The sequence below is a fragment of the Pelodiscus sinensis genome, chromosome 1, assembly GCF_049634645.1.
Source record: "Pelodiscus sinensis isolate JC-2024 chromosome 1, ASM4963464v1, whole genome shotgun sequence".
Classification (NCBI taxonomy): Eukaryota; Metazoa; Chordata; order Testudines; family Trionychidae; genus Pelodiscus; species Pelodiscus sinensis.
Window position 1 is genome coordinate 9,679,475 of NC_134711.1, and position 27,099 is coordinate 9,706,573.

The 27,099-nt window shown below is 46.1% G+C and overlaps 1 protein-coding gene across 1 annotated transcript in view; it reads left to right on the plus strand.

Moving 5' to 3' along the window:
• Positions 1 to 27,099, plus strand: part of ITIH2 (inter-alpha-trypsin inhibitor heavy chain 2) — a 38,414-nt gene that overhangs the window by 9,265 nt on the left and 2,050 nt on the right. The window contains exons 4-20 of the mRNA XM_006130632.4: positions 1,527 to 1,699; positions 1,943 to 2,047; positions 2,393 to 2,555; positions 4,334 to 4,441; positions 5,312 to 5,440; positions 6,825 to 6,941; positions 8,407 to 8,575; positions 9,511 to 9,636; positions 10,706 to 10,887; positions 12,479 to 12,664; positions 13,711 to 13,850; positions 14,721 to 14,893; positions 17,669 to 17,803; positions 21,532 to 21,645; positions 22,678 to 22,876; positions 24,463 to 24,635; positions 26,400 to 26,511. Of these exons, the coding sequence (XP_006130694.2) occupies positions 1,527 to 1,699; positions 1,943 to 2,047; positions 2,393 to 2,555; positions 4,334 to 4,441; positions 5,312 to 5,440; positions 6,825 to 6,941; positions 8,407 to 8,575; positions 9,511 to 9,636; positions 10,706 to 10,887; positions 12,479 to 12,664; positions 13,711 to 13,850; positions 14,721 to 14,893; positions 17,669 to 17,803; positions 21,532 to 21,645; positions 22,678 to 22,876; positions 24,463 to 24,635; positions 26,400 to 26,511 (2,504 nt within the window). The remainder of the gene's footprint in view (positions 1 to 1,526; positions 1,700 to 1,942; positions 2,048 to 2,392; positions 2,556 to 4,333; positions 4,442 to 5,311; positions 5,441 to 6,824; positions 6,942 to 8,406; positions 8,576 to 9,510; positions 9,637 to 10,705; positions 10,888 to 12,478; positions 12,665 to 13,710; positions 13,851 to 14,720; positions 14,894 to 17,668; positions 17,804 to 21,531; positions 21,646 to 22,677; positions 22,877 to 24,462; positions 24,636 to 26,399; positions 26,512 to 27,099) is intronic.

Sequence of the window (27,099 nt, forward strand, 5' to 3'; positions counted from 1 at the left end):
AAAACAATGATGACAGAATGATTTTCCTGTTAACCATTATCTGAAAATCAATTCCGCTGTTTGTTCAATGCCTTGCTTGTATCACTGAGCGGGTATTAACCTGTTTTCTTCAAACAGCTAGCAGCTTGCACAATGCTGTTCAAGGGATTGGTATAAGATCCTGTGATGTATGTATTGTACCAATGTAGGACCAAGCCAAAAAATGAACAGAAAACATGCTCTCCCTTCCTCCCAAAGGCAATATTTTTATGAACTTTATGGTAAATCATGCTATTCTACCATGGTGGATTTCACATCTGACCTGGCCTGCCAGGGCTCCTCCCACTGTTATTTAAGTCTGTCTCTGAAACACACTCTTCCAGAAGACCCATAACCACTAAGCCTCCCTCTGTGCAGTGTTAGTGAAATGCACACGGGGCTTGTCCTCTCACAGAGCTGAATTGTTTTACATTAAAGGAGTGATTCTAAACCAGTTCAGTTAAACCAGAACAAAAGGCTGCAAGGTTCTTTGGCCAGGTCTACACTGTGGGGGGAAGGTCAGCTGAAGCTACACAACTCCAGCTACGTAAATGACATAGCTGGAGTCGACGTGCCTTAAACAGAGCTTGGCATCGTTGCCACAGTGAGAGGTCATTGAGAGAAATGCTCCCATTGGTTTACTTTAACTCCTCGTAACAGCAAGGAGTATTGGTGCTAACCGGGGCACCCTCAGCATTCAGTTTAGCAGGTCTTTACTAGACCTGCTAAATCAAACCCCAGAAGATCGATTGCTAGAGCGTCGATCCTCCAGTAAGTGCAGATGTGGCTTTAGCTCTGTTTAAACCAGGCTTATTTTGGTTTGATTAGGTGGAGGCTAAAGCTGAGGTGAACTGAACTCTAGATTGAAATGAGAGTCTCCACATGGAGTTTGATCCAGTTTAACCAAACCAGGCTTAGAATATAGATGAAGTCCTGGACACAGTGATCAGTGGCTAGGATTGAACCTGGGACATCCAGAACCAGACAGTCAGCTGTCTCCTGCTTAAGCAAAAGAACTTTAGATACTAGCAAACCATAGGTTACAGAGCATCAACTACTGCCATGCAATAGGAGCACAGCTACTAGGTCAATATATTACAGTACTCTCTGTTAGAGTTCAAAAAAGAGCTAGATAAATTCATGGAGGTTAGCTCCATCAACAGTTATTAGCCAGGATGGATAGGAGCGGCGTCCCCAGACTCTGTTTGCCAGAAGCTGGGAATGGGTGACAGAGGATTGATCACTTGATGATTCACTTTTCTTTTTATTCCCTCTGGAGGCACCTCGCATTGGCCACTGTCTGACCCAATATGACCTTTCTTACGTTCTTATGACCTTACCTCAAATGTCAGAGGTCTACAGGATCTGATGTTCCATTGAGGGCCCATTTTGTAATTCTAGCTAAACACAACCACTGTGATTATCAGCCTGGATTGAACTGTCCCTCCATGCAAAACATACCCTTTGTATCTCCACCCCAAATTTTCAAGTTCTCTTCTCCTTTGCAGGTAGAGGGCGACGACAAGATAAGTATTTATAGCTACAAAGTTCGGTCCACCATAACGTCCCGTTTGGTCAACACCATGATCCAAAGCAAAGTGGAAAATAAAGCTAAGCATTCCCAAAATTTGGTGTTTGATGTGCAGATTCCCAAAGGAGCCTTCATTCACAACTTTACTATGTAAGTAGCAGGCAGCTATAGCCACAGTGCTGTAATAATTTCTATAATCAAATAAGATGCTGGAAGGGTAACAGGGAAAGTGTCTATAATTTGTAGATAAAATTGTATTTTCCCAAGATTTTTTTAAGTAAAAGATTCCACTGGATTAGGAACGGGCTTGATTCAATTTGATCTTTTGCTGAAATAAAGAACCTGTGTAATGATCTGTCTATGTGATGATCTGTCTGGGTTTCCCTTTCTTAGGAACATAAATGGAATAACGTTTACTAGTTCTATTAGAGAAAGATCTGCAGCCAGACAACAATACGCTCAGGCCAGGGCCAAGGGCAAAGCTGCTGGAATAGTAAGGTACAAAGATTTCTCTTCTGTATTATGCAACTGTACTTTTTTTCCTTGTATTTATATAGATATCTAGACCATCCCTGACAGATGTTTTTCTCTTCTTAATTTGTCGAGGGCTCTCATATTTCTGCCCTTAAATTGCCAACACCTCATTGAGTTGATATGTAATGTGATTCCCTTGTATAGGCCAAATTTAAGGCCCAATTCAGCTATTAGGTCTCCCTGTACTTTACAGACACGGGCCTTTAATGAAAAGCAGGTGTTTATCTGTGAAGTGGGTACCAGGTGAGTTTTCATGGTGAGGTGCTCGCTGCATAGAGATACAGCTTTGTATTTTGCTAACTCCTTCAGGAGCAGCGCCCTTGACACAGAAAACTTCAAAGCTGAACTGAACGTGCCCGGAGGAATGAAAGTCCAGTTTGAAATTCATTACCAAGAAGCAATTAGGAGGAAACTGGGATCGTATGAGTATATTATCCCTCTGCAGCCTGGAAGACTAGCAAAGCATCTAGAGGTACAGGAGAGTTACGGACTACAGGGTTCTGTGTTCCTTCTCACCCACAGCACTGCACGTAGCACATAGCTGGTTGTATTCTTGTATTAATACAGTCTGTGCAGTGTGCTCTCCTGCACGTGAATATACAGCTGTAGGGCCTTTCTCTCGTGAGTGGGCCCACTTAAGTCAATAAGGGTGACTCATGAGAGTGAGAGAGGCCGGATTCACCCCTAATTTGTATGGTGGCCCCTTTCAAAATATTCCCATCCCCAATTCCAGAGTGAGGTAACCTACAAAAGCAGGCAAGATTTTGGCATCAGACAACTTTCCATTGACTTTATTGGGCTTCGGCTCAGGCCCTAAGTGAACGCTCATGGCTTGTGTTCCCATTTTGCAGAGCTGGGGCTGCTTTGTGCTCGCTGGGCACCTAGGCGTGTTCCCACTGATTGCTACCTTGAATCCTGCTTTCACACGGCTGGGTTGACTCACTGCCTGATCTCCCACCCAGGAGAACCAAGCAGGACTCCACTGACATTCTAGTTCCACGGTTGGGCTTAGAGAGGAAAGCCAGTATCCCCACACACCTGGAGGAGGAAAAGGCAGCTCCTTGTCCAGTCTCCACCTACCTCTGACCCCAGGAGCAGACAGCTCCTAGGAACTGGGGAGACAACTTGCCAGTCGGTCTTCCCTTGGCACCCCCTGGCTGGCTCTAGGGGTGGGCAGTCAGGGTGACACCGTGTTACTCAGGGCTTTCCTGATTGCCCAGCCTTTTCGCTTTCTTTATTTTTGCTTTGCTGACTGGCCAGTCTTTGTTCTGCTCGGAGGAATGAGAGGAGTGGGGGGGAAGAGGGGGAAGAGTTGCAGAAAATGTCTTCTGCCCTGTACCTAGGGCTGTTTGGGGAACCAGAGACTAAAGCAACACGCTGTCCAATATGCCCTACAGGCAGCTTGAATCTAGGGATTAAAGGGAGGGGCGAACAGAAGGGAGCTGCCCCCTCTTTACTCTGTTAACACCAGACAAAGTGCTTCCAATCCATTCCCAGGCATGAGGTAGGAGATCAGTATATCTGCCCCCCCCCCCCCCCGTGCTCCATATTGGTGTGAGAGCTCCCCCTGCTGTTTTGATCCATACTAACCATTGCTTGTGTAACCCACGCACCTAGGCTTTGTCTACACTGCCAGCTGTCTACACAGGGTTTTTGCACACACAAAAAAGTCCACACTGCTTGTTTTTGCACCAAAAACCCCTTGCGCACAAACAGCTTGAATAAATTCTGCAATTGAAGTGCAATTAAATTATGCTAATCCATGCTTCATTTGCATAGGCGCTGCCGGCAAAGCCAGCCGTGTAAACGTAGCCCTAGTGAGGTGCACTGTCCCGTGTAGTGGCACTTAGACCACTTACAGTGAGAGATAAGAATCTAAGCTGAGAGCCAGCTGGCTTTATAGCTCAAGCTATAGAGGCTCCTATATGGAGTTCCTGAGGTCCTATGCTCAAATCCACCTTGTGGTGGTCATGCGTGTGTGTGTATGTGTGTGTATATATATATATATATATAACACCACACAAATACCTACCCAACATATAGTGTAAGTGCCACTACATGGGAGAGCAAACCTCATTAGGCATGTGGGTTACACTTGGACCCCTGGCTAAAATTGGCTCTGTTCCCATGACAACCCTCTGAAGCCTGGTGCTGTGGCAGGTGTGTTTTGGGGAGCACAGGCATGCTCCTGAGATCTCGGCACATCACTAGTGAGACTCCATGCTTACTATCCTCCACTCTTGCCTGCAGGTGGACGTCCGCATTATTGAGCCTCAGGGACTTCGTTACGTGCATGTTCCTAACTCGCTAGGAGATCACTTCGCAGGAATCACCACTATCTCTAAGGGAGAGAAAAAGGTAATGGACAAAGCCGTAGCTGACACCAAGAAACTGTAGGTGTACAACATTTTCTCTCGCAGGAGGTAAGATTCTCCCCACACCCGCTGGGATCTGTCATTATAATACATGCCTTCCATGGTCCATCATTCAAAAGGCAGACAACAATTGGTGATAAGACCCTATACAATGCCTGAAAAGAGAGACATGCCAGCTACTCCATCAAGTTCACCGGTAACTTTGCTGTTGCTATTGATTTTATATGAAAAGTGCTTATTCCCTATGTGGAATGCAGCTGAATAAACCAGATTAGATCGAAGGATCAGGTGATAGAATGAACTACATGTAACTCAGAGCCGAGGCCGCTGGACAAGGTGGGGGGGTGGGTTCACCCTTCCAAAAGGGGTGGAACCTTGGGCCGAATTGGCATGGTTGTAAACAATTACAATTAACAAATTCATGGAAATTGTTATCATGGAAATCATGGACATTGTGAGAAATCAGGCATGCCATGCGAATATTTTTTCCCTTGCAAACAGAGAAAAAGAGCTACATTTATCCAATGAATTCTTCATTACAGACAGTTTCCTCAGCTCTGTTTGTAAAACAGGGAGATGATTCTGTGTTTGCATACAGAGCTGCTATCAATGAAGAAACTGAGAGACGAACACCAACGAGCAATGTTTGCTTTGGCGCAACAAAAATCCCTCTCTGTTTTACTTCAAAAGGTGCTAACGTGGTCAGTGAAATCCTGTGTCCCCTGGATCCGAAAGTCTAATCCCTTGCTTCTAGCAGGACTCATTCATAATTAGTCTCTCAAAATGATATGGTAGCTGTGGAATGGGTGGTTGGCTTTGTAATGGAGTCTCCTTTTTCACTTTCCACATCTAGGCCCATGTGTCCTTCAAACCAACAGTGGCTCAGCAACGAAAATGCCCCACTTGTTCTGCTACAGCTGTAGATGGGAATTTTGTGGTCATGTACGATGTGCAAAGAGAACCCAAAGCTGGAGAACTAGAAGTAAGTTTATTCAGTTACCATATGTTGCTCTCTTGGGGTACATCTACACAGCAACATTATTTTGAAATAACGAGTGTTATTTCGAAATAACGTAATCTGCCTCTACAGAGCAGGCAGTTATTTCGAAATAATGTCAAGCCGGAGGACTTCTTATTCCAATTGCTGTAACCCTCATTGTAGGAGGAGCAAGGGAAGTCAGGGGAAGAGTGCTCAATTTCAAAATAAGTGCTGTGTAGATGCTCCCAATTTCGAAATAAGCTGTTTTGAAATAAGCTACGCAGTTGATGTAGCTCCATTTGCGTAGCTTATTTCGAGTTAAGCCCTGCTGTGGAGATGCACCCTTACACAGTGGCAAAAGTTTGGTGGGAAGTAACCTGGATGTCAAGCACTTTAATTTAAGTAGCAGTGAGAAGTAAGGGGACTATAAGGCAGAAGTCAGGTAGTCCCTAAAAACAAAAAAGGGACCCAGCTCCATCTCTCCAACCTTCCCTGTAATTCAAATACTGGTCTTACCCAAAATTAAACGCCAGAACATAAGCGTTGCCGCAGCAGCAGAACATCCATGATCTATCTCTGAGACTCTTTCTGCGTTCCACTGCAGTGGGACAAATCACGGTGTGTCTGAATGACAGAAGTGATCAAGAATCACTGAAGCAGCAGGGGGATTTTAGGCAGGTAGAATACAACAAGTGGTCAGGACCAGTTTCCTGTCTTGTCCAAAAGCCAGTGTCTCTCACATCACAGTGCTCCCCAGCCCTGTATAGGGTACTGATTTAAAACCAACTCCAAAGGAACAGGGTCAGAAGTTGCAAGAAGGCAAACCAGCACTTCGTTAGCAGCATGTTGGCATGGAGTAAGGTTGCAGGGTTGAGTCACTATATATGATATAGCTCTTTTAAACCCTCTCCTTCTCTCCCATTCCAGAGTAGGGGTGTTCTGCAAAACAAGTGAGTCCTCAGAGCCAATGTTCCCTCTAATCTTTTCAATCCATGTGTGATTTTTTCCATCTATGTGTGGAATAATTGTATGTGCACTAAGGCATATGTGAATGTGCACCACCAGTAGAGACCAAAAAAACCTAGCTGTGGGCACTATGCTGATTAGCTAGGCAGCATATGACTCTCTCCTGAGTGGCTGCACAAGCACACAGATTACAGGGAACACTGTTTAGAGCCAATTTCTGCTCTCCCTCAAAGTCAGTGGAGCTCAGACACTGCATTACGGTGATGGGTGCAATACAAATGCGGAGTTAGTGATGAATATGACCTAGAATGAAAGAAAAAGATGTCCCATAAAAAGGGCTAAAACCTTCCACTCCATTTACTGTCTTATGCCTTGTGGAATCTTTACAGGAGTTCACGTTACCGCCCTTTGTATTTTGCAGATTTTTAATGGCTATTTCATTCACTACTTTGCTCCTGAGAATCTGGACCCACTGCCCAAAAACATTTTATTTGTTATCGATGTCAGTGGCTCCATGTGGGGATTGAAAATGAAACAAGTAAGTTCCTGATCTGTGCAAACATCAGGTCCTGCCTTTGTGCTCTCCCGTACATGTAGCTGTTGCTTGCGTGACTGCCACATACTGTGCTCTTGCCCGTGCTGAAAATCGCTGAGTTGCAACTTTAGGTCCTGTCAAAAGCATCACTGAGCAATTGCCTGAATAGAGGACTTCAGGATTTGACCCACCATATTTACTCTCCTTAAAATGTTTTAAGAAAGGAGCAAGGTCATTAGAATCCTACTGAGTTCTGAAATGGCACAGCCCTCCAGGCCCTTTGCAAAGGAGAGTGACTAACCTCATTCCCACTTATTATAGATGGGGACACAGAGATACAGAGAGGGGTTGTGACTTCCCCAGCATCGGACGGCAGGTCATGACAGAGCTAGAAATACAACTCTCATTTCCAGGATCAACACAACTCAGTTTCCAGAGCAAGGTCCTCTCCACTCACGGCGTCTCCCTTTCATGAGAAAAGTGGGGATGGGTTGAGGAGAACAAGGTTGGGGTTTGCAGACTCTTTATCTGGATTCTGCAATTTTACGTAGTTGTCCTACAGTACAGAGGAAGCAGGCTGTGAGCTGGGCCATCCTTGAGATGTATGAGGTCCTACCCAGTACTATTAAACTGGTGCCCACGGCCCAATGGCAGATGGGGGGAGAAGGGAGATTTTATACAGATGTGGTTTTATAATCTTCAGCAACACATTCATGAAATATTTTTCAAACAAATTGTAAACAAAGGTCCTGTCGACTAACACGGTAAATTCAGAAACTGACACGATATACCTGGTGTTGGCAAATGCCTGTTAAGTGGCTTCATTTGCACTGGAATGGCTCTTTCACAGGTTCAGTGTTCTGCTAAGAGGTCTGGCAGGTTTTTTCACTTTCAAGTTAACTAGATCCTCTTGGGAGGAAGCAGAGCCACAGATTTGGGAGAAGAAGAGGTGGGGAGGGAAAGGGGGACATTAAGGCTATGTCTAGACTGCATTGCTTTTCCAGGATACCGGAGGAACGCTTCCGCTTTTCCGATTTTTTTTTCGAAAAAGCATACGTGCTCTTTCGCCATCCCTGTAAGCCTTGTTCTGCGAGGCATAAGGGATGTGTCGAAAGAGCATATTTTTCCGAAACTTGGCACCATGTAGATGTGCCAAATTTCAGAAAAGCCTCTTTCGACAGTCAAGCGGGAAAAGATACGCAATTTGCGTACCGCAAGTTGTGTTTCTTTTTCCGATTGAACCTGGCAGTCTAGACTTAGCACAAGACTCAGTGATGCCTCAAATTTTCAGGTGCCCTGCGCAACTGTGTATTCGGCATATAGGTAAGAATGGCTTTGGCTGAGAGACAGCCTCTTAAAAATTCCAGTTTGGGTCCATGACTCAGGCTGTTGTGTGTTTAGTTTACTACTCACTCTTCAAATGGAAAGAACTAAACATGCCTATTCTTGTGGCCATTTCCTATCTCAGACAGTTGAGGCAATGAAAACCATATTGGGTGATCTCCGCCCTGAGGACCAGTTTTCTATTGTTGACTTCAACCACAATGTTCGCTCCTGGAGAGATGATTTAGTTGCAGCCACCCCGTCGCAGACAGAGGATGCTAAGAAGTACATCCAGGAGATTCATCCCACCGGGGGTACGTGGGTGTGATAGCGAGGTACTTTCAGCACTTAGGTAGTATAAGGATAAATCCCTCAGACAGAAAAACAAAGTACTGTTCACAAAAGAGCCAATTTCCTGCTCATGCAGCAAGGAAAAGAGACCTGGGGAAGGGGACAAAATGAAAGACATCTTCACAGAGCCCCCTGATCGTTTGGTTGGGAAAAGCCAGGTGTTCCGTCTGTGGGCCCACCCCATAGATTGGGAGATTAGTAAACAACCCCCATACTATCTCTCTGTCCCCCTGGCATCACTGGACTTGGGCCCAGATCCTTACAGGTATGTAGGCACCTAAATCCTTGACACAAGTTTCACTCACCATGATCAGCACCTCCCAAGAATTAGCTCCAGCAGTTGACACTCACCCTCTGGTGGTGTCTTCTGTCTTGTCTTGTTCTGCAAGTCTGCTCTGAGCCTCAGGAACCTGATCACCTGGGTTCAAGAAAGGGTTGTTCAAACTGGAACAGATGCACAGAAGGGCTGCTAGGATGATCAGGGGAATGGAGGGTCTTTTTACAGGCAGCAAGCTCAGGGGGGATATGATGCTTGTCTTTAAATACTTGAGGGGCATAAACATCCCGGAGGAATAAGCGACATACAAATGAAAAGACAGTGTTGGTGCAAGAACAAATGGGGATAAACTGCCCATGAATACATTTAAAATGGTCATGAGAAGAAGGTGTCTAATATCAATAGGAGCAGTGAGGTCAAACAACCAAAGAGTCTGAAGATGGAGCTTGAAAAGTTATTGGATGGGATTCTATGAAAGGGTTGCCAACAATGGCCAGGCACGAGATTCGATTGGTCCCTTCCAGTCATGTGTTCCTATGTGTTCTTTTCTTAGCACTGAGCCTTTATTTCAAGAGGGAATGCTGCATAGCAAACTTGCTCATTGTATTGCTTCTTTACCAGGCACAAACATCAACGAAGCTCTTCTTCGAGCAATATTCATTCTAAAGGAAGCCAGCAACTTGAAAATGTTGGACCCTAACTCTGTCTCCATGATAGTATTGGTGTCAGATGGCGACCCTACGGTAGGTAAGGATCTTGCATTAGGTGAAATGAAAGGCCAGTTGAATTGGCTTAAGAAACACAACCAGCACATGGACACTCTATACGTAAGCTAAGAACATACTATTTCCCCTTCTTTTGACCCAGCATGTCTTGCGTCAGACAAAATGTTACCTCTCTGCCAGGTGGTAGCAGAATTCTGGGGATATTCAGGTTGGCTTCTTAGTCCATGAGAAATAAGTGTCACGGAGATGGGTTATCCTAAGGATAATGTGCTTTATTTACATACATACACCAGTCCTGGAACAGAGATGGTTACAACCATCACAGAAGGAAGCCTCTCTTCCAGAGATCTCAGTCCACACAGTGACGGCTGGTCCACAAAAAGCTACTCCATTCCAGGAACTGCCCCACAAATATGAAGAACAAAGCAAAAAGCAAATTAAGTTCAGTGGGGTTTGTATCAGGTCCCAACTACAGAAATCATCTCAAAACCCACCCTAGGGCTGTCCCACAACATTTTGGCATCTGAGGTGGGGAGCTCAAACAATGCCCCCATGGCCCCTCGCTTGGGCCAAAACTTTGAAAGGTCTCAATTCTGCCTTCTTCGTGTTCTACTCCTCTCATGGTACTGCTCTGCTATCTACATATGTACCAGCTGCAGACATAATTTTCTACACTCTGGGTCCTAGTGGTGCCCCCTCATAGTCTGGCACCTGAGGCAGCCTCCTCAGTTTGCCTCATGGTAGGGCCAGCCCTGCCTAGATGCTCCACAACTGAAGTTTCTTTTAAAAAAAGGTATGGTCCTGACCCTCATGATTGCAAAGAGCACCTTAAAATCATGAACCGAAGTGTCATGTTGTCTCCCTGAGTCTGCAGAGAGCCTGAAACAATAGTTCTGTGAGGTGAGAACAGCCCTCTTCATCTCCATATGTTAGAATAGAAACCAACATTCCCGCTACAGACAGTCAGAGTTTGGAATATTCAAGGAATATGGAATTAGATCCTATTTGAGGATTTATGAATAATGTTTAGTTGGGTTGAAGGGTTTGTTCTCAATTCAGAAGGTGACTGAAATTCACTCTCTCCCCTGAAGGTGAGCTGAAGTTGACTACGATCCAGAAGAACGTGAAACAGAACATACCGGAAGATGTCTCTTTGTTCTCTCTTGGGATTGGATTTGATGTAGACTATGATTTCCTGGAGAGGCTTGCTCATGAAAACCATGGAATGGCACAGAGGATTTTTGGCAGTCAGGAGACTTCTTCCCAAATGAAGGTACATTTCCTTCCCTCCACCTCTTCAACCGTGAGGGTCACAAACTGCTCCCAGCTGGCAATTGGGAATAACGTATTCAAAGGTGGTAGAGTTACTTTTGATTCACATAGGTCCCACTGAGAGCAGAGATAAGCCCTAAGAGTTCAGTAGAGTATCATGTCTGTAAACCCAAGACTTTCTATAACAAAGGGTTTGCCTTCACTACTGGGAGAAGGGGGTAAATTGACCTCATTACAATACTCCAGCAACGTAAATAATGTAGCTGGAGTCAACATAGCTTAAGCTGACCTACCCTAGCGTCTTCTCTGCACTGCATCAATGGGAGACACTCTCCGGTCAACTTACCTTATTCTTCTCAAAGAGCTAGTATACTGGGGTTGATCGGAGAACACTCTGCCATTGATTTAGCAGGTCTTCACTAGTCACACTAAATTGACACTCATTGCATCAATTGCAGCATCCTCAAACTCCCTGTAGTGAAGAGCCACTCCTGGAGATAATCCCCCTAAAGTGGGGTTTCTGAAGCTATATTCCAGACTTTCCAGATCCAGGATCTTACTTCAGCTCATTATGTAGAGCAGTGTTTCTTAAACTTTTTAAGACTGAGGAACACCAAACAATATTTTTTTTATGAGGAACACCAAGGACTTTTTGTCAAGGAAAAAAACAGATTGGGAGGAGGGGGAGAAGGGTCAGGGGACAGTTATTGAGCAAAAAAAAAAAAAGGTTGCCTGCCTCTTTAAGGGCAGCCATTTTGAATTCTGCTGTTCTCTGAGGCACACCTCTCTTTGGTGTGCCATGAAATACAGTTTAAGAAATACTGATGTAGAGAAACAATCTAGCCAGGAGGGCTGAATTCTGATTAGCAGAGTTGGAAAGTGTTTAGAGTCTGAGCCCAAATCTATAAGCAATAGATAATAAAGGTCCAAATTGACTAGCCCTTATTCATTGACTTCAACACCTGCTTTAGTATTTGGTATATGTACCAGTATTCACTCTTCCTTCTGCCTCTGGGTCCTGGAAAAAACTAGGTGCCTGTCGTTATAGACTGTGGGCCTGAGTCTTTCCATTGATTTTACTGGGCCCTGTACAGGTTGAACCTTTCTAGTCAGGCATTCTCTGGTCTAGTAACATCTGTGGTCCGGCATGATTTTAGTTAGCCGGATGTCCATTTATCATGGGTGTGGCCAAGTTTCTGCAGTCCCATAAAGTTTGCTTACAGCCATCAGTCCTGGCTCTCAGTGTTCTGTGCTGTTATTTAGCTCTAATTTACCCCTAAATGTCTTCTAAGAGCCCAGTAAGCAGTGGGAGTGTTGTTAATGCTGCTAGACAATGTTGGCCTCCCCTGGTCTGGCAAATTCTCTGGTTCGGTACCAGTCAAGTCCTGAGGGTGCTGGACTGGAGAGGTTCAACCTGTATCAGTAAATACACAGACATTTCAAGGCCTAATAAGTGCATTTCCTGGAAAATAAAACATGCAGTCTTGCCCATTTGGGTTCTAGATTCCATCGCCTGTACCTGTTGCGGTAGCATGTCAGCGAGCGTTGTATCGCATATACCAGACTTACTCCTTTGTCTGTTCCATTGGCAGAAATTCTACAACCAAGTCTCCACCCCTCTCCTCAAGAAAGTGGAAATCAACTATCCTCAGGGATCGGTGTCAGACGTCACCCAGAACAGTTTCCATAACTACTTCGGAGGGTCGGAGATTGTGGTGGCAGGGAAGGTTGACTCCAACAACGTGCAGCACCTGCAGAGTCTTATCACAGCCACGGCAGTGAGTCGGGCTCTGTGGAGAACGCCCTTTCTCGCAGCTCATTGGGGCATGCCATGCACCAGGGCGCAGCCTTCTCCCCACGAGGGGCGGAAAGGGCCATACAGTCTGCAGGACCCCGGGCTGTGTGTGGGGCTTTATGCCAGTGTCTGTGGGGGGTCGCTGTCCTGTCACTATTCCTGTCTCCAGTGGACTGTCCTGAGAGTAACACATTGTACCACAACGATGCCCACTGTAGGCCACATCCTGGCTTTCAGCCCCTTTATTGGGCAATCCCCCTCCGGAGCTGATGGAGGCACCATGGAGCCGTTCCACAGCACCTGCTGCTCCCCTTCTGTGGGAGGTGATGGCGGACGGGTGCACTAGCCCTGCTCTGTGAACATGGTCCCCAAGCCTTCCCAATGCCCCCACTGGGGCTGGGATCCGGCTTGTGCAAGGGATGGTCTCACACTTCATGAGCTCCCCAAAGCTGGCCCTGCTCACACGGCAGAGCTGCCCTGAGGAGAAAGCAGGATTTATCCTACAGCCAGGGGTGGGAACCAAAACAAACCATCCTCCCTGGCATGATTTTTGTGCTCCAGCCCCACAGTGGGGCAATGGGGGCTACAGCATCAGCACGGGCTCCCCAATGCTGGGGTAGGGGAGCCCTGAGCCTTGGGGGAGCCAGATCCAGGCAAGCCAGGGGCTGCATCTGGCCCCTGGGCCTTACCTTCCCCCATCCCATGGGTGTACTGCTCAGCATCTGCAGGGGTAGCCCAGCCCTACAGCTCTCCTCTCATCTTGGAAAGTGTGAGGAGAGTGCCCCCTGCTGTTTCAATCTGCTATGACGCAGCCACAGAAGGTCTGTGTGCCAAAGACCCCTTCACCTACTGACGCGGGCTGACACAGGCATCCCTGTTTGCAGAATCGGTGTCTAAGTGCGGGGTGCTCCACATCCTAATATGGGAGCCCCAGGTCTGTCAGGGTCCTGATCTAGGGAGAGTGATGACATGGCTGCGTCATTCCCCGGGCTCACCCTGGGATACTGATATCTGTTATTCACCGCTTAGGCGAACGCCGAGATAGTCCTGGAGACCCTGGCGGATGTGGAGGGGCTGGATGAATTCCTGAAGAAAGAGGAACATGCCGACCCCAAATTCACGGAGAAGCTGTGGGCCTACCTGACCATCAACCAGCTGATGGCGGAGAGGTAGGGATGTCTGAGAGGAACCCAGCTGACCTGCAACGGGTCTGGCAGACATCACAGGCATGTGGGGGCTCTCAGCACCTCCCAAGATCAGGCCTTTGATGGTACAAATGAGAAATGAAATTCTAAAAAAAAGGGTACAGAACTTTTGCACCCTCCCCCTCCTTTACAGTTGCAGGCATTGAGACACTGGGGTTTGGTTCGGCCTCTCAGTTGGGTCCATCGTGGCCAGCATGGCTGACAGCCACCACAGACCCTGAGGCCAGGTGTGGAAGGGCCCTGCTCTGAGCCCCCAGAAGGGACAGGGCCTTAGGTGTAAGGGGGTGGAGTCAAGAACAGTCATCCCTTAGCACCACCCAGACCACAGCGACCCCCTATGCTCCCCCAGCCCTCAAAACCATGTGCAGTGGCATCCGGTGCTCTGGTAGTAATTCAAAGGTCTAGGGATTCCAGACACTGCTGCTGCCACACTAGTGGCGTCTGGAAGCACCACGCCCCTTTGAATTTCTGGGCCATGGGGCAATCGCCCCTTTGCCCCACCTTCCCCTCCTCCCCCAGCCGCAGGCCTGGTGGTGTCTATCAAGTCTGAGCACGGGTTGGAAATGAGATTCAAATGCCACCCAGCTGATTAGCAGAGCGCCCACAACCTTCAGCATGTGTTTCTGCTGGTGGTGCCCATCTGCACATGCCTTGGTGCACATAACAAAATTTATTCTGCACATGGGTGGAAAAATTAAAGGGAAACATTGGTCCTAGCTGGTTCCTACCTTTCTTGTTTCCCTGCTTAGGAATAACAAGATCACAGCCTTGATTTAAACAGCAGCTGCCCAGCGCAGCTGGTAACAAGGGGTTCTATTTTTTTTTTCAACACAGAAACCTGGCCCCCACTGCTGCTTTGAAAAGGAACATCACCAGATCGATCTTACAGATGTCACTTGACCACCATATCGTGACCCCTTTCACAGCCATGTTGATAGAGAATCCTGAAGGAGATGAGAGAATGCTGGCAGATTCGCCAAAAGACCAGAAAAGAGGCTGCTGCTCAGGTGGGTGTTGCTGTCTGTCCCACTTGTCAAGTTCTTTTTGGCAGTGAAAAAAACAGCTTGCAGTGGTTCATTGTCACTTATGCAGACTAAGGCCAGGGGCAATGTTGAACGAAGGTATGCAACTCCAGCTACATGAATAGCATAGCTGGAGTTGACGTATCTTAGTTCAAGTTACCACAGCATCTCTACTATGGGGAATCAAGGGGAAAAACTCTCCTGTTGACTCCCTTTATGCTTCACAATCCAGTGGAGTGCTGGAGTCAACAGGAGTATGATCAGTGGTTGATTTAGGGGGTCTTTATTAGACCTGTTAAATCAACCCCCAAGGGGATCGATCCCAGCAGCACCAATTTCACAGTAAGTATAGACAAGGCATAACAAGGCAACATATCTTGGTGCTTGTGCTTGGATCTGTATTTTAAGGGAAAGGCTCCGAGATGGCTGTGGAGAGGTTACAAGGTCATGTGGAACTGGAATTCTCATACACATAGGTTACGTCTACACTGGTGGCTTCTTGCGCAAGAACAGATGTTTTAGCGCAAAAACTTGCCGAACTTGTGCAAGTAAGTTTACAGTACAGCGTCAGAAAATGGGGCTACTTCTGGAAGAGTTATTCCTCTCCCCATGAGGAATAAACCCTCTTGCGCAAGAGCTCTTGAGCAAGAGAGCAGTGTAGACAGGCAACATGAATTTCTTGTGCAAGAAACCCCTATGGCTAAAATGGCCATCAGAGCTTTCTTGCGCAAGAGAGCGTCCACATTGCCATAGACGCTCTTGCACAAAAGCACGTCAGTGTAGACACGCTCTTTTGGAAGACTTTTTGTGCAAGAACTCTTCTGCAAAACAGTTTTTGCGCACGAAGCTGCCAGTGTAGATGTAGCCTATAGAGTGTCCTCATCCGTTGGACCTCCATAGTGCTCTCTTTCCTTCCTTCCTCTCCAGCCTTCCATGGGGCCAAAGGGGGTGGGGAGGCATCTGTTTCTGGTTAGGACCTGACCTACTACCCATTAATGTCAGAGGTTGCCTTTCCACTGACTTCAACGGGCATCGGTCAGGCTCTTAATTATTCACTCATCACTGCAAAGCCAACTAATGACGAATCCAGTACTACTCATACTCATCACCGTTATCAGCATAGGGCACTGGGCTGGGATACGAGAGTTTAATTCCACTGGCCCACTGAGTAAACATGGGCAAATCACGTACTTGCCCCATGTCTCAGTTTCCTCATGTGTACAGTGGAAATAATGATGGTTCCCCCCCTTCCCCGCTCTGTAAAGCATTATGAGATATAAAGACATATAAGATATAAACAGTGGTTTGTAATAGCAATATATTTTTGCTGGGGAAAATGAGACACTGCAGTAAAAATGAGACACCAAAAACCAAATATTACTCCCTGAAATCATGTGTTAAGAAATAGGAGCTATTCTGCTAGGCTGAGATGAGTGGTTATGGGAGAGGGAAGTGGCTTACATAGGTGCAACAGCATGGCCAATCGTGCCTTTCATTCACATCAAACATGTTCAGAACTATGCAGAAATGCCAGACCCATCTGTCCCACAGTCTCACACTGCTGGAAGGGTATGAGAAATATCCTCGGTTCTTAGCCTGTGAAATGTTTCAACTGGTGAATTTGTTTTTCTTCTCTTTTCTCGTAAATCCTCAACGGAGAGCCACGTACAATGACAAGATTTTTATTTATACCATGTGCTATAACCATTTATACCATGTGCTCGCCACTTCCACTAACACTTCTGTGCAGGGATGCCCATTTGCTAACCCCATTGAATTCCTTATACATGGCATCAGCATGACTCCAGGTCATGTGTTGCTTAACCAAGTAGGTACAGATGATTTAATTGATGTTAACATTGGGGCTATTGTTGTTTCAGTGTGTTTATATATTTCCCAATTACATTAAGTATCAGAGGGGTAGCCGTGTTAGTCTGAATCTGCAAAAGCGACGAGGAGTCCTGTGGCACCTTATAAACTAACTGAAGTGTAGGAGCATAAGCTTTCGTGGGCAAAGACCCACTTCGTCAGATGCATCTGACGAAGTGGGTCTTTGCCCACGAAAGCTTATGCTCCTACACTTCAGTTAGTCTATAAGGTGCCACAGGACTCCTCGTCCCAATTACATTAGACATTGAGGGCAGGTTTACAATACAGTGGGACTTGGAATTAAGATAGGCAACTCTAGTTACGTAAATTACATAGCTGGAGTCAATGTATCTTAAATTGCATTTCCATGCCATCCACACAGGAGGAGGTTGACACGAGAAATTGTTCCCATCTGCTTCCCTTACTCCTGGTGACTGCAAGGAGTACCAGTTCCGTGCTCAGTGTTTGATTTAGTAGGTCTTAACTAGACCCATTAAATTGAGCGCCGGATGATTGATCTCCAGCACGGCAGGTGAAGACGTGTCTGCACAGGTCCCCTATCAGACTCTAACTATTCCTTAGTGCACTCTGATCTCTTCTGCTTTGAAATGGGACTAGATCAAAGCATGTTAGCAGGATTCACATGTACACCCTCTGCAGCAGCGTAATGTGGGATAGCTTCACACCCCAGCTTGCCAGGGATTAAAAGTTCACGTAGGCAAGTCCTTCATTGTACATGGGCCAGATTCTGATCTCAGTTAAACCCGTGCAAATTTGGCATCATTCTCCTGGATCAGAATCCCAACCACTGTGTGTAAAAGTGAAAATGACAATGATCCTTCACAGCCATTTTTACTAATTTCCAATGTCATGCATCCTCTTCACAAACAGGTACATTAAGTGTAGCCCCCAATAACCTGGATAAGTCCATCCCTTCGTGGGCGAAACCTACCCCTACGTCCGAGCGTCTATTAAGTGCTCGCCAGGCTCCAACTATGTCTGCTATTAAACAGCACATAAACACAGGTAAAAGATGGTGGGTTGTCTGTCTGTCTCACTTGTAGAGCTCTTGTATATAAAGGTGTGTGTGTAAAGGGGGGAGCAACAGAGCAATGGAGGAAGAAGCCAAATGGCCCGTGTATCCAAATGGGCAGAGATAGCATAGGCTGCTTGCCATTCCAGTAAGCACAATTACTGCATTGCATTGATCTGGCTGCGCCATTTCCTCTACCCACTTTCACATGTCTCTGCCCTCCACTGGAAGAGACACACATCCCAGGTTGAGGCCAATGCAAAAGCACCCTGCATGCTAAATTTATCCCAAGAGGGGCCTCAACAGTCAAGTCTGGATACAGATTTGGCCCTTGAATTCCTATGTGCACAACCTGAACAGGTTAAGAGACCCAGAAGAGATATAAAAATAGTTGCTGCAGATGGGGAATTTCAAAGCCTTGTTTCTGCCCTTTCGTGCTGTCCTGCAAATGTTCTCAGCTTCATGTCACAAAGATTTGGGCCTACATGTTCTAAAGCATCCAGTGACGTTAGATGTTGCCACGCTGGAATCAGGAGGGGCTGATTTTCAGAGGCACTGATTGCTCAGCTACCCTGAGATTTCATTTGATGTGGAGACTCAGGTACATTTTGCCATGGTAAAACAGATGTCACTTGCTCCTCTAGTGGCTACTCTATTAGACAATAACACTACGTCTAGATTGCATCCCTTTTTCGGAGGGATTTTAAGAGGGATAAGGGATCTTTCGGAAAAGGCTTTATTTTCCGAAAGATCCACGTCTAGCCTGGAGCTTTTTTCCGGCAAAGCTCCGAGCCGAAAAAAAGCGGCAGCCATTTTTATGCTAATGAAGCGAGGGAGATTTAAATCCCCGTTTCATTAGCAATTGCGATACGTCTAATTTGCATCCCTTTTCCGAAAAAGGGATGCAATCTAGACGTAGCCTAACAGTCTACTACTGCTACCAGCTAACAAAGCAATTCCTGTTGCCAAAGTGGAAAAAGCCGGTGTTCTCAGATTCAAACCCTATTCATAACCCATGCAGGAGGTTGTTACAGAGAAGTTACACCTAAAATATCCACAGCCACATTATATTTAAAGCCCTGCAAATATGTGGATATCTGCTATATATCCACAGGTATCCGCATCCTTGGATGTGGATGCAGATATCCGCTGTTCATCTTTGTGGCTGCAGATGTGGATACAAATTTTGTATCTAGAACTCTGCACATTTGCTGGGATCCACTTTATATCCATGGGCAGATGCAACTACCCACAGCTCATTTTTTCCAGATATAGATGTGGATGCGGATGCACATTTTGTATCCACGCAGGGCTCTAATTATATTGCACCCAGGTAAGCAGTGCTTCTGTAGAAGCATTGTGCAGCACTGAAGTGATTTAAAGTTTGAATGGACAAAGCCTTAGAAACTATACTCTAGGGGGCTAATTGTGAGGAGGGATAAAATGATTTAATAGTCTTCCCTGCCATCTGCTACTGGGAGTCACAGGCTGACCAAAGGGCTCTCTTTTTGGCTCATCTGTAGTAGCAAGCGAATGTAACATTACTCCCAGAGATAATTCCCATTGTAAATGACAGCATGCATGTTATGTGGCAGATAAGAATCTCTGGATTCTCTGAAGGCTGCTGGATCTTGTTAACACTTGGGTCTGTGCCATGATTTAATGTCTAATTGACACAAGCTATCTGGGAGAGGCAGCATCTGCAAGAGCTTCATAACAGTCATAGAATCAGAGTAGTAGAACTGGAAGGGACCTCAAGAGGTCATCAAGTCCAGTCCCCTGCCCTCCCGGCAGGACCAAGCACCATCTAGATCATCTCTGATGGTTGTTTGTCTAACCTGCTCTTAAATATCTCCAGTGATGGAGATTCCACAACCTCCCTAGGCAATTTATTCCAGTGTTTAACCACCCTGACCAGAAATTTTCCACATAGCTGTGTAATAATCACCATCAACTCCTCCCTCCCGCCCCCCCACACACACACTTTGAAGGGGGGAAGGTGAAGGATTAATCTGAGATTTGAAAGAGTTAATTGCCCTGGAAAGTGAAAAATGAGCAGGAGAGTCCAGTTCCGGGCTCAGGGATGTTCTCTGCAGTGTCAATTCTTTGCTTTCTTCTGAAGTAAGGGACTTGATCGTGCTCCTGTTAAAAGTCAATGGCAAAACTCCCATTAGCTTCAATGGCAGGAGGGGATCAAGCCATTACTCAGAATAAGGACCCAGGATTTAGACATGGGTCCCAGTTCTGACCTTTGGATTTAGAGTGAACTTTGCCCCAGCTGATTGAGGGAGGGGAGAGGAGGCTCAGCTCTCAGCTTCTAGATCAGCCCCATCTCTATTACTACCTGCTGGCTACAAGCTTTTTATAAGAACGTAGCCCAGACTCTCATGTTCTTGACCTGGCATGTAGTGTTTCCCAGCAGGCCACTCATCAACTAACCCTGGAGCTCAATGCAGGCAGTCACACGCCAAGGCCGGGAATGCAGCACCCTTAAAAGACCTTGTCACAGCTCTTGGGAGGCTGACAGTCCCCTCCAACTGCACAGACCCTGAAAAATCCTTAAAGTGGCCACACCAGCCAAAATAGGGGGTCTCTATGACACCAACTAAATCAAACAGTGCACTCATGGTTGAAGAGAATATGGCCGTTGGCTCCCACTCCTGTGCCCCTTTAATACAGTCTCCAAATTCCTTAGCCCTGAAAGGAGTAAAAAGTAGCTATGACAACTGCCTAGCGGCTCCCCGTGCAGCTTGCCAGACCTACCCGTCCTGGGCAATGTACCAAGGTCATTGTCTCCTTGCAGACATAGGCTGTCTAGACTTCGTTTTATTTTCGAAAGAGGATATGCAAATTCCGGCGCAATTTGAATATCTTCTTCCGATCTCACTTTTGAAAGCGGGTCTTTCGAAAGTGAAAGTAGTCTGGACACGGGATTTTTTTCAAAAAAAAAAAAAAAAAAACCTTTTTCAAAAAACCACTCTTTCTTAAAAAATGAGGTTTACGCGGTTTTTTTTTTTTTTTTGAAAAAGGGTTTTTTCCCTCAAAAAACCATGTCCAAACTATTTTCACTTTGGAAAGACCCGCTTTCAAAAGTGAGATCGGAAGAAGATATGCAAATTCCCAGGAAATTTGCACATCCTCTTTCGGAAAAAAAAACTTAGTTTATACGTACCTATAGAATGGGGCTGGTGATTGGCCTTCATGGGGGGCAGTATCCAAAAGGCTTCCAGGTGCAACCATCTGCTGTCTCCCAGGACCGGCCAGCAATCGCTGGGGACATCCTGCTTTTAAGCCTTTCTTTTGCTCCTGACATGACTGCCAGGGTCAGTAGGGCGGAGCCAACAGTGCCCACAGCTACTCTTTAACCCCTTCATCACTGATACAGGGTTTATACACCCTATCACAGACCTGTGGGGATTTTTTGTTTCATTAAAAAAAAAAAAAAAGTGACAGGCCTAAGTAAGGATTGCTTGGGGGAAGTCCCCAGCCCCCCACAGTGGATACTACTATTTATTCCTTCCCTGGGGGGTACTGAGGGATAATTGGTTAACAGTGGAAAGTGGAACCACTTTGAAATTGGCAAACAGAAGTAGCTGCGCTTATCTATGTGCATAGTCAGGGATCTCAATTTATAGAGCAGCCAGGAAACAGGTCTCGTACAAGTAATCACACCACTACATTCATTTTGTTTGTTATTCCCCCTCTTATTTTTGTACCTTAGTTGACAACGACCCACATTTCATCATCTATCTGCAAAAAAGCCAGGAGAACATCTGCTTCAATATAGACTCAGAGCCTGGGGACATCCTGAACTTGGTTTCCGATCCTGAGTCCGGTAAGAGAATATGAAGAGTTTACATTTATAGAATACCCACGGAATCTGAAAGCTTGGTTTGTGGACAGAACTGTATGGACCAGGTGCATTGTGATGATTCTTGATTTATTGACAGCTGTCAGTTCTCATGAGGTCAAATCTCTGATCAGAGATGGGCTTCAATGCAGCTATCCAGGATTTATGTGTCTGTAAATGCAATTGATGGTAGAGAACACACACACATTGCAGGACAGGCTAGCTGGGCTTAATCTCAACAATGTGAACACTAATTGGGAACTGGCTTGATGCTTGTACTGTTCTCTATGTAACTTTGACATTAAGCAATCAACAGAGAATCTTAACTTCTTCCTATGTACTTGGCTTCCTAGTATCACGCTTTGCCTGTCTAAGCTGGCAGTCATTGATGTTCTCTGTCTGGATTGGGGTTTTGAACAGTTTAGTAGCTTTCCATCAACAATTTAGTACAGACCTGTGACTGAGCAATAGGTGAGTCTGAGTAGTTAGATGAAATGTGCTTAGACGTAAAATAGAGAAAGCTCACACCTCATAACCCTGGCTTCTACCTTCTTAGGAAATTCAAATGAGCATCATAACATGGAGAGTTGAGGTCACCATGTAAATTGCCATAATTACACAAGCACGCACTGTGTGCAGACAATAGAACGAATGGTATCTAAGGTGTTCCATTAACACTGATCGATAGGGTCATGGAGAGACTTCTCCAAAGGCATGAAGAATCTCCTACCCATTCCACTTGAAACCTGCAGCTGAGGGGCTGCATTTTTTTCATCTGCATTGTCAACAGAGCACAAAGGGAAAATCAGCAGAAGAAAGAGAAAGAAAGAAGAAAAAAGTCTTTATGGCCAAGCAAGAAATTAAACTAATAACTAAGTCCCAAACCTGTGCATTGGGCAGTGGCCTTTTCTGTTCAAATCAACTTAGGCCTGATGATTTGTTTGTTTCTATGACCTGAATAAGTCTCTTGATTACAAGCAAACTCATGGTAAACACGCCACCCTCTACTTTTCACAGGGGTTCTGGTCAATGGGCAGCTCATTGGGGCCAAGAAGCGCGAAGATAAAAAACTGGCCACCTATTTTGGCAAAATTGGGTTCTATTTCAAACACAAAGGCTTGAAAGTAGAGATCAGCACAGAGACCATTACCTTGAAAGATGGATCTTACAGCACCGGGCTGTCCTGGTCCGACACAGGAAGCATCATTCGGAAAAGGTAAAAGTTTCCCGTATGCTTTGCGGAAGCTATTTGGAATGTGTTGATCCCCAGGGTTCTGAGGGCAAGAATGACCCCTGAACATTCCTGGAGAAATGACCCTTGCCTAGCTTTCTAATCCTTCTTCAAAACTCAGAGAGCAATGTCCTTCTGGCACACAGACCTTCATCCACGTAATAGCTGTGTGTGTCTGAGTAGGCATTTCTATCCCAGTCACCTCCATCAGTACAGATGCTCATATTTCTGATTTGTTTTGTAGTAGAATTCAGGGACCCAATCAGGAATCAAACCCCCATTTTGCTAGTCCTGTAACACCTTAGGGTATGTCTACACTACCCTCCTAGTTCGAACTAGGAGGGTAATGTAGGCATACCGCACTTGCAAATGAAGCCCGGGATTTGAATTTCCCGGGCTTCATTTGCATAAGCGGGGAGCCGCCATTTTTAAATCCCCGCTTGTTCGAACCCCGTGTAGCGCGGCTACACGGGGCTCAAACTAGGTAGTTCGGACTAGGTAGTTCCACGAGGTGTACCGGTAGTTCGGAATAGGAACCTAGTCCAAACTACCTAGTTCGAGCCCCGTGTAGCCGTGCTACACGGGGTTCGAACAAGCAGGGATTTAAAAATGGTGGCTCCCCGCTTATGCAAATGAAGCCCGGGAAATTCAAATCCCGGGCTTCATTTGCAAGTGTGGTATGCCTACATTACCCTCCTAGTTCGAACTAGGAGGGTAGTGTAGACATACCCTTAGAGACGTATATCATGAGCTTTTGTGGGCAAAACCCACTTCTTCAGATGAGAGTGAAGGGGGAAAAAGCTTTCTTTTCATTTGAGGAAGTGGATTTTGCCCATGAAAGCTCATGATTTTATATCTACACACACACACACACACACACACACACACTTTATTGGTCTCTAAGGCACACACACACACACACACACACACACACACACACACACACACACACTTTATTGGTCTCTAAGGCACTACAGGACTACTCATTGTTTTTTTTAAAGTTCCAGACTAACATGGCTACCCCTCTGAGATCATTGTGCTAGGCACTGTAGGAACTCAAACCAAAAAAACGCAAATAACATACAGTCCAAGAATAACATGGGGGGAAATAGATAGATACAATAACCCAAGGGGGACAGCACCAAGAAACAATTGTTATCAGCGTGATAAGCAGCAGTGTCAGCAATGAAGCCATTATGAACAATGTATGAGTATGAATAAAGGCACCTTGATCTTTTTTGTATGGACCCTACATTGTTTGTAGTGAAGGAGCCTGGTGCTAGGAATAGGAATTTCAGAGTTCTCATCGTGGCTATGCCACTGACTTTGCCATGTAGAGCCAGTCAAGTGAGTCAACTTCTCTGCCTTGGTTTCCCACTGTGAAAAACGGGGAGATTGTCGCACTCATCCTTGCACAGATTTGTTGGGCGGTAACAGAAGCTCTGTAAATCCTCATTGAAAACCAGTACCGAGTGGGTACTGCCTTCTTCTCCTGCCACTGTGCACAGCAAGTGAAGTGCCTGCAGAGTGCCAGGGACATTGCTCTCATTTCTGTTTTATGCTTCCACCAGGCTGCTTGTGTCTGTGAAGAAGGACAGCAGTGTCACTATCACTGTGGACACAGAAATATCCTTCTTGGTTTTGCTTCACCGTGTGTGGAAGAATCACCCGGTCAACGTCGATTTCCTGGGAATCTATATTCCTCCAACAAACTGGTTCTCATCCAGCGCACATGGGCTGATAGGTAAAGCCCTGTGGTCGGGTGCCAAAAGGAGGGTTAGGGAGCCTGTTGGATTTGGCTACAACTCTGTTCTGGGGAAGAAGGAAATCATCAACAGGAGGCGAAAAAACTCCCATTTCTGAAATAGTGTTGTAGAATGTTCCATCACACTAATTAATTGGCTTTCCCATAAGAAATCGTCTACTAGGGCCTGAATGGTTCTTAAACTAAGGCTAGGTCTACACTGCTGCTTTTTTTTTTTTTGGAAAAAGCTACGCAAATTGCACTTTGCAATTTGCATAGCTTTTTCCAATAGCTTTTCTGGAAAAGCCTCCTCTTTCAGAGGAGCCCTTATTCCTCATAGAACGAGGTATACAGGGCTCCCGGAAAGAGCATGTTTGCTCTTTTGCAAAAAAAAGTGGAAGAGCAAACGTGTTCCCTGGATGTGGTGGGGTTTTTGAAAAACCCCGCAGTGTAGACATAGCCTAGCTACAGTCAAAACTAGACCAAATCCTCCACGGGTGTAAATCAGAGTAGCTCCATTAAAGTCATTGGAGTTATGCTGATGTATAGGAGCAGAGAATTGGTCCCCTACACAGCCGGTCCCCGAGTTAAGAACACATCGACTTACGACCATCCGTATTTATAACCTACCTCCTATACAGCCGTTCCCCAAGTTACAAATGAAATCCACACTTACGAACAGCACTGCCGTATGTAAGTGAATGTAATCCGACTTACAAATAGATCGACTTACAACCTAGTGTTTGGTACGTAACTCATTCGTAAGTCAGGGACCGGCTGTATTTTAGAGTCAAATTCTGAGCTCGTCTTCAGGGCTGGCCTTACCATGAGGCGAACTGAGGCAGCCACCTCAGGTGCCAAACTGTAGGGAGGCACCACCAGGACCCAGAGTGTAGAAAATTGTGTCTGCTGCTGGTGCATATGTATTCTCTCTGCTCTAGATGCACAGAGATGGTGGAGTGCTGTGCTGGAGGAAGGAGGGCAGAATTGAGACCTTTCAAAGTTTTGGCCCAAGCGAGGGAGAATGGGGGCGTCATTTGAGCTCCCCTCCTCAGGTGCCAAAATGTTGTGGGCCGAGCCTGCTCGTCTTACCTTACTGATCTCCAGCCCTGCTCTGCTTAAACAGCATCAGTTAGGTGACTCTCAAGCAGGACGGCTACCTCTCCAGGGTGAAAGGTCCTAAAACAAGGGCAGGCAATAATTTTTGCAGAGGGGCCACTTAATGAATTTTGGCACATGGTCATGGGCCAGCTCCATCCTCAGAAGAGGCGGGGCCTGGAGACTAGCCTGCCCCCAGTGTTGTCTGGGACTGGAAGCTTTGAATTAAAAACACAACAAAGAGCTCATGGCTCCCAGCCCCGCCACTGCTGAGTTGCCAGGCAACCGCCTGGGGTTGTGGCAGCTATTTAAAGGGCTTGCGGCTCTGCCCCCTGCTGGAGTAGTGCCGGGACAGCACTGGGAAGCATTTAAATAGGATGCTGTTGCCTGACCCACCTCCTGGAAATCTGATGGGCCAGGCAGCAGGCTATAAATAGAAAGCAGCCAGATGCATTCCTTGGGCTGGATCAGTCTTAGGCGAGCCGGATCTGGGCCCTGGGCCACATCTTGTCCTAAGACATTGCAGAGACATGGACCCTTTTGATCCATGCAGGATCAGTTTACATGCTTGGGATTATTATTTTTTAAAATGCACTATACAGTGGCTTGAAATGCAATGGCTGAAGGCCGTGACATACAAGCAGTCTCAATGTTCTCTTTGGCCAGGCCAATTCATGTCTGAACCAGAAGTACGGATCTACAATGAAAGGCCCGGTCGAGATCCAAAGAAACCAGAGGCAACTATGGAAGTGAAAGGTCACAAACTTACCGTCACCAGGTAGGAATTCTGAGCCAACTCAGACAAGAAAAATAGCAGCCCTTAAAATATCTCGTAACCTCCCCTCTGAATCTAGTCAATGAATATATATTTAATTATAGTCATGCTCTGACAATGACTACAGACTTATCTCCGAGATTTCCCCCTCAAATTTCCTCTGCTTCCATGTAAAATAAGTTTTTAGTAACTGCACAGCAGACCCAACACAGCGCTGAAAGTCAAGCTGGGTTCTTTCCTGTTTGTGGATCACCACTAGTAATTACCCACCACCCCTGCCCAGGTTAAACTCTGCTTTTTGCTACAACTATGGAATTTTCATCACCGATGTCCCTCAGAGTCTTGGCTGGGCAGTCAGCTACCTGGTGTACTCTTGCACGAGGGAGCCATGAAACCCCCCTGTGGATTCTTGGCCCTCGCTTATTGCCAGAGACAGTTGCAAAGACCAGGAGTTTAACAGGGTTCAAAAGAGAACTAGGTAAAATCATGAAGGTTAGGTCCATCAATGCTAAGTAGCCAGGCTGGGTAGGAATGGTGTCCCCAGCCTGTTTATCAGAGGCTGGGAATGGGCGACAGGGGATGGATTACTTG